This window comes from Phoca vitulina, unplaced genomic scaffold, assembly GCF_004348235.1.
Source record: "Phoca vitulina isolate PV1807 unplaced genomic scaffold, GSC_HSeal_1.0 scaffold6, whole genome shotgun sequence".
In the NCBI taxonomy this organism is placed as follows: domain Eukaryota; kingdom Metazoa; phylum Chordata; class Mammalia; order Carnivora; family Phocidae; genus Phoca; species Phoca vitulina.
In genome coordinates, this window is record NW_022589709.1 from 34,398,665 (window position 1) to 34,409,927 (window position 11,263).

At 38.4% G+C, this 11,263-nt stretch overlaps 1 protein-coding gene across 2 annotated transcripts in view; it reads left to right on the plus strand.

The window, feature by feature from the left end:
- Nucleotides 1-7,319, plus strand: part of PCSK1 (proprotein convertase subtilisin/kexin type 1) — a 39,449-nt gene extending 32,130 nt beyond the window's left edge. For both annotated transcript variants that reach the window (XM_032403967.1, XM_032403968.1), the window contains 4 exons: nt 731-888; nt 2,576-2,709; nt 4,699-4,860; nt 6,526-7,319. In XM_032403967.1, coding sequence (XP_032259858.1) covers nt 731-888; nt 2,576-2,709; nt 4,699-4,860; nt 6,526-6,903 — 832 coding nt within the window. In that variant the 3' untranslated portion in view covers nt 6,904-7,319. The remainder of the gene's footprint in view (nt 1-730; nt 889-2,575; nt 2,710-4,698; nt 4,861-6,525) is intronic.
- The last annotated feature ends 3,944 nt before the right edge of the window (nt 7,320-11,263 follow it).

Here is an 11,263-nt window from a genome sequence, read left to right on the forward strand (position 1 = left end):
CCTTTGCTATGCAGAAGGTTTTTAGCTTGACGTATTCCCACTTGTTTTCATTGCCTGTGCTTTTGGCGTCTTAACCATGAAATCACTGCCAAGACCAATGTCATGAAGCTTCTTCCCTATGTTTTCTTCTAGACTTACAATTTCAGGTCTTATGTTTAAGTCTTTACTCCATTTTGAGTTGATTTTTGTGTATGGCATTAGATATGCATCCAATTTCATTATTTTGCATGTGGATATCCAGTTTTCCCAACACCCTTTACTGAAGAGACTCCTCTTTCCCCATTGAGTATTCTTGGCATCCTTGAAGATTAGTTGACCATATATGCATGGGTATAATTCTAAGTTTATAGAGATTCTGTTACATTGGTTTGTATGTCTGTCTTTATGCCAGTACCATACTGTTTTGATTACTGTAGGTTTGAAATATATTTTCAAATGAGGAAGTGTAATGCCTCCAGCTTTGTTCTTCTTTTTCAGGGTTGTTTTGGCTATTAGTATTCTTCTGTGATCCATAAAAATTGTAGAATTTTTTTTGTATTTCTGTGAGAACCTTACATTTTTTATACTTTAAAATGTATTTATAGCTACTTCTGAATTGGGTTCTACTCATTAACAGGGAGAGGCAACAAGCTTAGTTGAGTATCTAGTCAAGACTAATGTGTACATATTTGCCTAAAATGCAAAGAAGAAAAGATGTACTTTATTCAGTGATTTTTAAAAATGTATTTAGAGCCCTGAAAGGTAATGGAGAAGTTATCATTGAAATTCCAACAAGAGCTTGTGAAGGACAAGACAATGCCATCAAGTCCCTGGAACATGTGCAATTTGAAGCAACGATTGAATATTCCCGAAGAGGAGACCTTCATGTTACCCTCACTTCTGCTGCTGGTAAGCTTTTTAAAAACTTCTCAAGTTTAAATCATTTGTTTAAATTTTTAAGAGTATATTGATTTTTATTTTTTTTAATTTAATTTTATTTTATTATGTTATGTTAGTCACCATACAGTACATCATTAGTTTTTGATGTAGTGTTCTGTGATTCATTGTTTTCGTATAACACCCAGGGCTCCATGCAACATGTGCCCTCCTTAATATCCATCACCGGGCTAATCCATCCTCCTACCCCCTTCCGCTCTATAACCCTTAATTTGTTTCTCGGAGTCCATAGTCTCTCATGGTTCGTCTCCCCCTCCAATTCCCCCCCTTCATTTTTCCCTTCCTTCTCCTAATGTCCTCCATGCTATTCCTTATGTTCCCCAAATAAGTGAAACCATATGATAATTGACTTTCTCTGCTTGACTTATATTGAATGATTTTTAAATCAATCATTTTCTTTTTATTTATACTACTGAGTTTCCCAGTAGATGTTTTTCAGGACTTAAAAAAATATGCTTATTTTTCATTTTTCTTGGCATCAGAACTCTGCCTGCTCATTCCCACTGGTCCCTTGATAAGCAGAGAATGAGGTCTATTCAAATAATATCAATTAATAAACCTTTCTGGAGTTACACATTTTCAAAATGTTTTCATTTTCCCAGACCACTGATCTATCATTCATTTCTCTTAGGTAACACATTAGTGAAAGTTACTCTGATAGTTAATTAATAACACTGACAGATATATCAGACACATCCTAGGAATCAACTGAAAAATTAGGAATTCTGATCCATGAAAGAGGACTGAGAAAACTAACAAATATTCCATGATGATATCCTAAAGGCCATATGATATTATATACAGGCAATTGCCCTTTCCTGAGAAAGTACTAACTCAGATTAGATCATGGATGGGGAAGAGCTTATGAACCATAAACTATAATCCAACCAGGAAATGCTTCCTAATCCTTTCATGTTTTAGTAGGATTCACCTGACTAAATTTGATTGCTATAGGCTATGTATGAGGAAAGATGAGCTCTCTTTGTCATCTCCTTCGAGGATATAAACTTCCTAGAGGTTTGGACTGGACTCTTAATTTTGGAGTTATGCTTTCTAGATATATTGGAGTTGGCCTGAAGTATGGGTGGAATGTTTTCTCATTGGTGGCCCTAGAGTTAACTTGACCGTTTCACTTAGATATATAGAGAGCTTGAATTTGAAAATTTAGAGTTAACAACTACTACTAGTTTCTATATGACAAGAGATTACTAAATTGATATAGCTTTATTTTTTTAGGTCTACACTAAATTATAGGCTCAGGCACCAGTTAAATTTGCAAGACTTCCTCTTAAATTTAAAAATGGCAGTTCTACTAAAATGTACTTTAGGTCTTTGACTCTATAGTTTATAAATGTAGTTCTATGAGCTCTCCTTATTCAAATAAACCTTAATCAATAAATTCATTCAATATTTTGCCAAAATATTTATTGAGAATTTACTATATGCCAGGCAATATGCTAATTGTTATGGATAAAAACATTTTTTTAATGAATGTCTCTATCTTGGTCTTATACAAAAAGGGAAAATTAGGAGGGCTAATCTCTCCCATTTTTCATTTTCAATTAGCAAATGCTAGAGTATATCCTATTCTCAGAGTCGTTAGGACATTCATTAACTGATGTTTGTTGCATGAAAATAGGGACCAGCACTGTACTGTTGGCTGAAAGAGAACGGGATACATCTCCTAATGGCTTTAAGAATTGGGACTTCATGTCTGTTCACACGTGGGGAGAGAATCCCATAGGCACCTGGACTTTGCGAATTACAGACATGGTGAGTATAAATGAAAAGACAGACGACCACAGGCTCACTTTTAAACAGTTTGAAGTACTTTGAGGTTGGTATCATCATTAATCAAGGCCCTAAGGAACTCTGGTCACCCCCTAGTAAAGTAAGGAAAAGGTGTAGTGTTTCAATCTCTGCCCACTTGGCTTTATAGATTGGTTGAATTGATTGATTAAATAAATAAATAAATAAGCCATACTATAAGAAAGAAGATACATTGGTTAATAATGTTACAGTGTAACAAATCCAAGTGTTCCAATGTCAGCATGCAGCAAGCCGCAGGACCTGCTCAGCCGCCAGAATCACCCGTACTCACAAAGACAGTCAAATGTTACAGCAGCTTCGCTATGACATTCTGCTGGGGTCACATGAAGAAGCTCTTATGGATATTTACTGCGGTGGCTATTTACTTGTTAGAGAAGATGTGTTATTAATCTGACTTCTTTGTTTTGCTTTGTTGCAGTTATGAAACAAACTGAAAAGAATTTCTCATTTCTCTTTCACTCTGTTTACTAATACTCTTTGGTATCTTTCTGAAATTGTAACTCACAGTGACAAAAATAGAGTAAGGAGTGTCTGAACAAAAAGCCAAAAACATCTGAATTATCTACTTTTGATCATTTCTCCAGCATTTTCTACAGGCTAAGCACATAAATGAATAGGGCTCTGGGTCTGCCCTTTCCCAAGATAGAAGTGTTACAAGTATCAGCACCATATTTCAAAGTCTAGATAACTATTTAAAAAGAATTTATTTTAAATTCCTGAAGATTTCCATTAAATTAATACAAGTTCTATAGTCATTGTTCCCTTTTTAATTTGAGAATAGCTTTCTCCTAAAGACTGCTAACATTGTGATTTAGAACCAGAATCTGTAAAATTGCTGCTTCCCTAAGGAGAGCAAGAAAATGTTCTTAGGGGGCGCCTGGTGGCTCAGTCGTTCAGCATCTGCCTTCGGCTCAGGTCATGATCCCAGGGTCCTGGGATCGAGCCCTACATCGGGCTCCCTGCTCCGCGGGGGGGCCTGCTTCTCCCTCTCCCTCTCCTGCTGCTTGTGTTCCCTCTCTCGCTGTGTCTCTCTCTGTCAAATAAAAAAAAAAAAAAAAAAAATCTTTAGAAAATGTTCTTAGGAAGTGGTCCTATTCTTGAACTTGACCTCTGTTCTTTAACTCAATTTTTTTTAAGGTTTGTTTGTTTATTTATTTATTTATTTATGTATTTATTTAAGACAGAATGAGCAGGCAGGAGTGGGGGGGGGGCGGTGGGCAGAGGGAGAGGAAGACAGAATCTCAAGCAGACTCCTCACTGAGCACGGAGCCCATTGCGGGGCTCCATCTCACCATCCTGAGATCATGACCTGAGCCAAAACCAAGAGTCAGATGCTTAACTGACTGCACCACCCAGGCACCCCTAACTCAATTTTTAAGAAAACTAAGAAAATCTGTTTATCAAGATGAGACTACTTTATATCAGATCTGTAAAATCTGACTCTGCACTTCTGGATTTTTTTTTTTAGATATTTTACATTTCAGCATATTATTTTTAGCATAATTGTTGAGGGTCTGAAAATTATTACTCTTCCCATAAATATACAGCTTTCAAGGGCTGGTTAATACTGAAGGCTATCAAATAAATAGAGGCTTTTTCCCCCCATTGGAATGTTTCTACAAGTTGATAATTATTAAATATCATTCTATTTATAGAAGGTACAGTCAACTTTCCAAGAACAGAATAGAAAAGAACATTCATATAAAGAGTTTTGCTTTTTTAATCAAATGAAGCAAATAATCAGGCTTTAAATCCTTAAACCTGTAAACTGCCATTTTCATGGCAACAGGGAATCCAGTGACTTGCTTCTTTGTACATAGTGCTCTACCCATGCAATGTGCTGAATTTTTAAATTAGATTTTATAGTTATTCCTACGGAGTTTGATGTTTCTTAGAACACACCCTAAAATTATGTGTATGCTTATTCATTAGTCTGGAAGAAAGCAAAATGAAGGAAGAATTGTCAACTGGAAGCTGATTTTGCATGGGACCTCTTCTCAGCCGGAACACATGAAACAGTCTCGTGTGTACACATCCTACAACACTGTCCAGAACGACAGAAGAGGGGTGGAGAAAATGGTGGATCCAGGGCAGGTCTGTGTGGCTCCGTTCTTGAGTGTTCTTGGCACACTCTTTCTTTTGAACCATAGTCAAAATGTAGTGAGGGGAGCTAGATCTAACTTTCAAGCAGGGAGTGAGTCAAGCATGGGTGGGGAGGAAAGGGAAGGGAGTGCTAAACTATTTTCCGTAAAAGTCTAATGTTTTTTAAGTTTATTCTTTTGTCCAGCATTTAGAAATCAAAATTACTGAATTCAAAATTATGAAATTCTCTAACATGACTTTTCTCCATTTATGACATAACAAATTATAAAGCCAGCTCTGTTTATGCACAATCACACATGCCCAATGTCTGTATTACACTTAGTTTTTAAGTATTTTTTTTTACATTGTCTCATTTAATCAATGATCCCTGTACCTAGAGAAGACAGGCATTAGTATGTTCATTTTCCAGAAAGAAAACCAAGGCTCAAGTGACCAAGTCCTGTAAGCTTCTGTTTATTAATTCCTTAACGGACATTTCTTGGCAGCTCTGAGGGAAGCTACTGAATCACAATTTCTCTGAGAAAATTTCATAGGATAGCTAGTCAGTCATTCCCATTCCTATGTCTCAGCCCACTGAGGTTACGGGCTTATCCCTTATCAGACAGTGGGCAGGCACCCCATTTTCTTTATCTCTTAATCCCTCAGCATCTAGCACAGTGCCTCAGATGTAGGAGGTAGGTTATCAGAATTCCCAAAATGAGCTTTCCTGACATCTGACTCAGTGACGGGTATTTTGGAAGATACAAAGACGTAAAATTTATTTAAGAAACTTATAAACTAGCTGTGTGAAGTCCTCAGCTCAGATTCTGGCTCCATTTATATTCTGCAAAGTAGTCCCCCCCGCCCCGGGGGCCCCACCCAAGGGCCTCTCTTCACTATCCCAGAGGCAAGTTGACTTTATGAGTATTTCTCCCTCCAAGATTCCTTAAGGGCTATTAATAAGATCCGGTAGTTGTGAAAATGTTGAATACTTCCACGATGGTTGACAAAGAGCTGCTTCTCCACTATCTCCAGTTCTGCCCTACCCGGTTCATCACCCTCGTCTCTCCCAAGACCCCTTTTTAAAACTCAGAGGCTGAAAGGGTAGCTCCTGACAGAACAAGGGGCCTCCAGGAAACTTCTTGCACATGAAGCACGGTTAGTGCCTTCTGTGTGACTTATTAAATATTTTAATATCAGCTTCCTCCCAAAACATGGGCAGGGAGGAAAGGGAGTGGGAAAGGTCAGCTATTTACTTTCCAAAAGATGAAGCTGTATTATTTTTAAATTTTTTTCTTTCATCCAAAATTTATCAACTTAAATTATAGAATTCAAATTTATTAAATTCCCTAAAATGAATTCTACTAGAGCAGGCAGACAAGTGAAGGAGAGTAATACATACATCATCTCATTCAGTCTTCAAAACCACCAGACATGAAAGTATTCTTGTCCGCATTTTATAGGCGAAATTCAGGGAGATAAAACAGGTGTCAGGGGTACATCAGTAAGTATAAAAGTGAGGACTGAACCCCGAGTTAGGATGTTTCTTAGGCCTCACACTCTCTCTGCTTCTCCAACAGTCTCCCAAGGAGTAGGCAGTGGGCATGGGCTGCATCTGGCTTGCTTGGCTCTAAAGAGGAATCTTCTTCCTTTTGTCGGTGGCATTCTGTGTTTTAGGAGCAGCCCACGCAAGAGAACCTGAAAAAGAACCCCCTCACGTCAAAAAGCCCCAATGGCGGCAGTTCAGGGAGCAGAAGGGATGAGCTGGTGAAGGCAGCCCCATCCGAGGCCATGCTGAGACTCCTACAAAGTGCTTTCAGCAAAAACTCACCCCCAAAGCAATCACCAAAGAAGTCTCCAAGTGCAAAGCTCCATATCCCTTATGAAAATTTCTATGAAGCCCTGGAAAAGCTGAACAAGCCTTCCCAGCTTAAAGACTCTGAGGACAGTCTATATAACGACTATGTTGATGTTTTCTATAACACGAAACCTTACAAGCACAGAGATGACCGGCTGCTGCAGGCATTGGTGGACATTCTGAGGGAAGAAAATTGACATCAGTGTGTGGTCCTGAGTTGGAAATATTCACGCTTTCTCCTTCCCCTTAGATTTTTGCCTGTGTCTGAAGTGGTCGTTTTGGCCGTTGGTTCTTATGCTTATAATATTCTTTTGTGGTACTTTTGCTTTTGCTCCCCAAACTAGACATGTGAAAGGGATGAGCTCAGGTCAAAAATCCCACTTCCTGAATTGGTCATGACTCCTTCAAAACACATCTTCCCCGCGTGCACAAGTGAAATGTTTTGTTCTTTATGGAGCCACAGTTCATTTCGCTTGTGGTCCTCACGCCACACTAGGATGCTTCCTTGAGCCCTCCCATTTCATTTCTCAAAAGAAAAGGCATCCCCCAGGTCAGAGATTCATTTGAAGAAGTAATCTGCAAAGATTGAGAGCAAATAAAACTGCTCCTATAACTTGTCTCCTGTCTTTTCCACGTGGTTCTTTGAGTTGTGAAGCCCAACAGGGTTGGAAAGTTTCTAATGGAAGAGTTCACAATTAGACCCATACCCTTGGCTTTTCTACCCCCTAGTACTACTCATTCAGGGAGCGGCCATTTGGTAATTTTGGGGAGAAGCTGAGTCATTGAGATCCAGAAACAGTCCTCCAAATCTGTGTTACGTGGTATGAGCAGTTTTAGACCATTTTTCTTGGCTTGGTGTGCTGAGTAGAGGCCTCTGTGACTCTAAAGTTGACCAGGACTTGTGTGTGCTTTGGTCTTCCTCCCTTTCCCCTTATGAAGGTTTTTGTTACCTATTTCCTTTCTCAGCCACAAGCTGAATACTGAGAGAACTAATTCATATTACTTTCTCAGAATAAAACTTATACTTGGGACTTGGCAAATTCCTAGTCATGTTTTTTCAACGATACTAACAGGAAACCACTCATGACACAGAAAACCAATGTAAACAGGAAAATATTTATAATGGAGAGAGCCAAGGGAAGATTTTGTTGGTTTTTTAAATTGTATTCATTTGAACAGGTTTTTCTGGATCTTTAAAACTAAGTGTTCATTCCTTACCACTAACGGCTTTTTTTTTTTTAAGATTTTATTTATGAGAGAGAGAGCAAGCAGGAGCAGGGGAAGGTGGAGGGGAAGAAGCAGACTCCCCACTGAGCAGGGGAGTTCAACTGATAGCATTCAAATATTTACTCAATTCCTTCCAGGATTCAACTCAAGAGGACACAAACTGGCAGTCCACAGGCCCCATTTGTCCCTCAGGCAGATTTTGTTTGGCATGTCAAATGATTTATAAATATGAGTGATTACTGAAAATATAAGATTTCACATAAAACTTGATTCTCAGACCCATTTTCCCTCCTGGCAACAGTTGGCTAGCATTGAATAGCGTTGAAATCTGCCCAGCTAGATTTGAGTGCAAGGCCCCCGAGTTGTCCTGCTCCGTGTTGCTCACAGTGGCTACCTTACCGGTCAGCACCCAACAAGAATTTCATTTTTTGCCACTGCTGCACGAAACAACACATACAAAGTATAAATGCATTCAGGAAAACAAACAAACAAACAAACATCTACTTCTTTCAGGTGGGATATGTATAACCAATAACTATGAGAACTTGCCATGATCTGGTTAATTTATAGGTGGGGAAAAATGATATTTGAGACCCCGGAAAGTACCTCTGAAATCTAGCTTGATATATTTGTTTCATCTCGCCTCCCCTGGATGCCATTTATACTGAATTCATTAACTGCTAACCCCTAGCTTCCCAATTTCTAGGCGCTCACAAAGGTTCCAGTCATCTACGATGTTGGCATTCTCCCATTGCATTTGCTGTTTGTAATTCTTCCCTAAAGTTGGAACTTCAGAAAGCCACACGTGAACTAGACCAGAAAGAGAACACTAGAGTCTGTCACTTGCTATGGCTTGAAGTGTGGTGGGTAAGACCAAGTTTCACCTCCTAGCCTACCATTTGTATTTGTGCACAAGCGAAGTATTTGCAGAGCAATCCCCAGGATGCTTCAAGGATGTTCTCCTAAAACAACTGCAGTGTCACTCTATCCTTAGAAGTTCCACATGTTGTTTGATACAGAGTGTTGGACAGAATTTTGAAAATTGCAGCACATCAAAAAAGTATTAAAGCCAAAAAGGATCAGAGAGTTATTAGATAAGTTGTCAACTAAAAAACAAAGCTAAGGCCCAGAGAGGCCAACGAATGGTAATAAACAAAAACTCATCGTTTCCCCTTTCCTACTTTCATGCTCACTGTATGAAGCTTTCTTTTTTATCCTTCTAACAGTATCTTTTCCTGGTTGAAACCCCAACCAACTCATTGGACTGTAGCCAAAGCTTCACTCTAGAGAAGCTTTAATATTTAAATAAAGTCATGTTTGAATGTTTCCAACCTGGAGTATATTGTTCAGGCATAAAATATTTTTGTCAGTCTTTCTTAGTGCCTGTGTGGATTTTTGTGAAAATGTAAAAGAGGAAACTTATATAATATTTCCCTCAGAATTTTAAACTCTATTTTCTTTACAGGTGTTTATAATGTACCGATGCTTTTATCAGAATTTTAAAAGGCATAATAAATTATATTAAAGAACCAAAAATTTCCTGAGAATAAGAAAGTTTCATCCAATAAAATATTTTTGAAAGGCATGTTCCTCTGTCAGTGAAAAAAAAAAAAGTAAAATATGTATATGTGTTGTGATATTAAAAGTGACATTTGTCTAATAGCCTAATACAATGTGTAGCTGAGTTTAACATGTGTGGTCTTAGCATCTTTAAGGGAACTCCCACATTATACACTTGATGTATTAACCAGAATATGTAAAATATGCTTATACATCAGAAGAATAAATGGTTTCTCACTAAGTCAAAAAGGAAAAAGTTCATGTTTCCAACAAAAACAAGATCTCCTCTTACTGTGTTTCCCAAATGAACTGTAAAAAAAGAAAAGTTGAAAGTTTATATTAAGATGTTAATTCCTTTTGAGAAAAATGGGCTTTCTCAGAGGCAATTTAAGAATTTACCTTAATAAGTATGTTTCATTTTCCTTCATAGCTCAGTCTTTCCCTTTTTTCAGAACATTCAAACTTGTATGACTGAGCCTTCACTGAAGTGTTGAGGAAAAAAAGAAAAACGGGAACTAAAGGGGCTGACTATGTGTGAAAGGACTTGCAACAATTCCTCAAAAATGACTTATTTAAAGGCCAGATACAGTAGCTCGACATTCAACTCTCCCCAAAGGTCACTTCATTAGAAATTTCCAACTTCCAACTTTGATATCCCACCCTCAGGCCCACATTCCTCTCTTGCTTCAAACCTCCATCACTGGAATGTCCATCCTGCTACTTCAGAATCTGACCTCTTCCTCCCAGGGGGGTTGGTTTTTCCCCAGACTCCATTCCTTTCTCCCAAATCATAAATACTCAGTCAAACTAAATGATTTTTCAGGAATTCCAGAAGAACGGTTTTATCTGGCTTTTGTCCTTGAAATCCAGCTATCTTCAAAGTCTACCTGCTACGAGGGCTGAAGATAGCTATTTTCTTTTAAATGCCCATGAGGTAACTTTTACATTAGCCATGTGCAGGCTGCAAGTACAAATCCAAATACATACTAAGATAAATGTTAATTCTTAAATACAATTTCAAATCCATAAGGAAGAAGAGTAAAGTTTTCCTAACTGCCTCCTAATTTTTCAAGGCTATAGTACTAATACACATGATGATGATAATGATTTACTTGACCCCTCACAGCCCCCGCAAACAGAGTGTAGTTTCCTGGGCCATCTAGGTTGAGCTTGACTCTGTGATTTGTTTTGGCCAATGGACGTGATGCAAGCAAGACCTTCAATGTGCTTGCACAGTTTGGCTTGGCTCTTGCTTTCCAGTGTTCTAGTGCTATGAGAGGAGTATATGCCCCAGGGAATTACTGCCCCGACAGCCTGTTTCCAGAACAAATGTATATGGAGCAGACCCACATTATGCAACCAAATCCAGCCAATTCACAGCACACAACAGAACGGTCCAGATGAGGGCTGCCTAAATAAGTTGAACTTGTCACTATGGCAACTTAGGAGAATGAGAATAAATACTTGTTGGAAGCAACTGAGTCTTGAGGTAGTTGGTCATGCAGCCTTACTGAGCCAACAAAACTGACTAATACAATAGAAGTTCCATTCGTTCATTCTATTACCAATACCATCCCTCTCTTTCAAATTGTGCCTTCCTGAGTCTAGAGCACACACACAAAAAAGAGCTAACATTAAATCATACACCTCTGAATGCTGATCCCATAGCTAAACAAAGACCTTGCCCAAATTTTGAAATTTTCATTTTTAAAAGGTATGCCTTAGCTTAGTTCATCCTGAAATCAGAGCTAAGATAATGAATAACTTTTG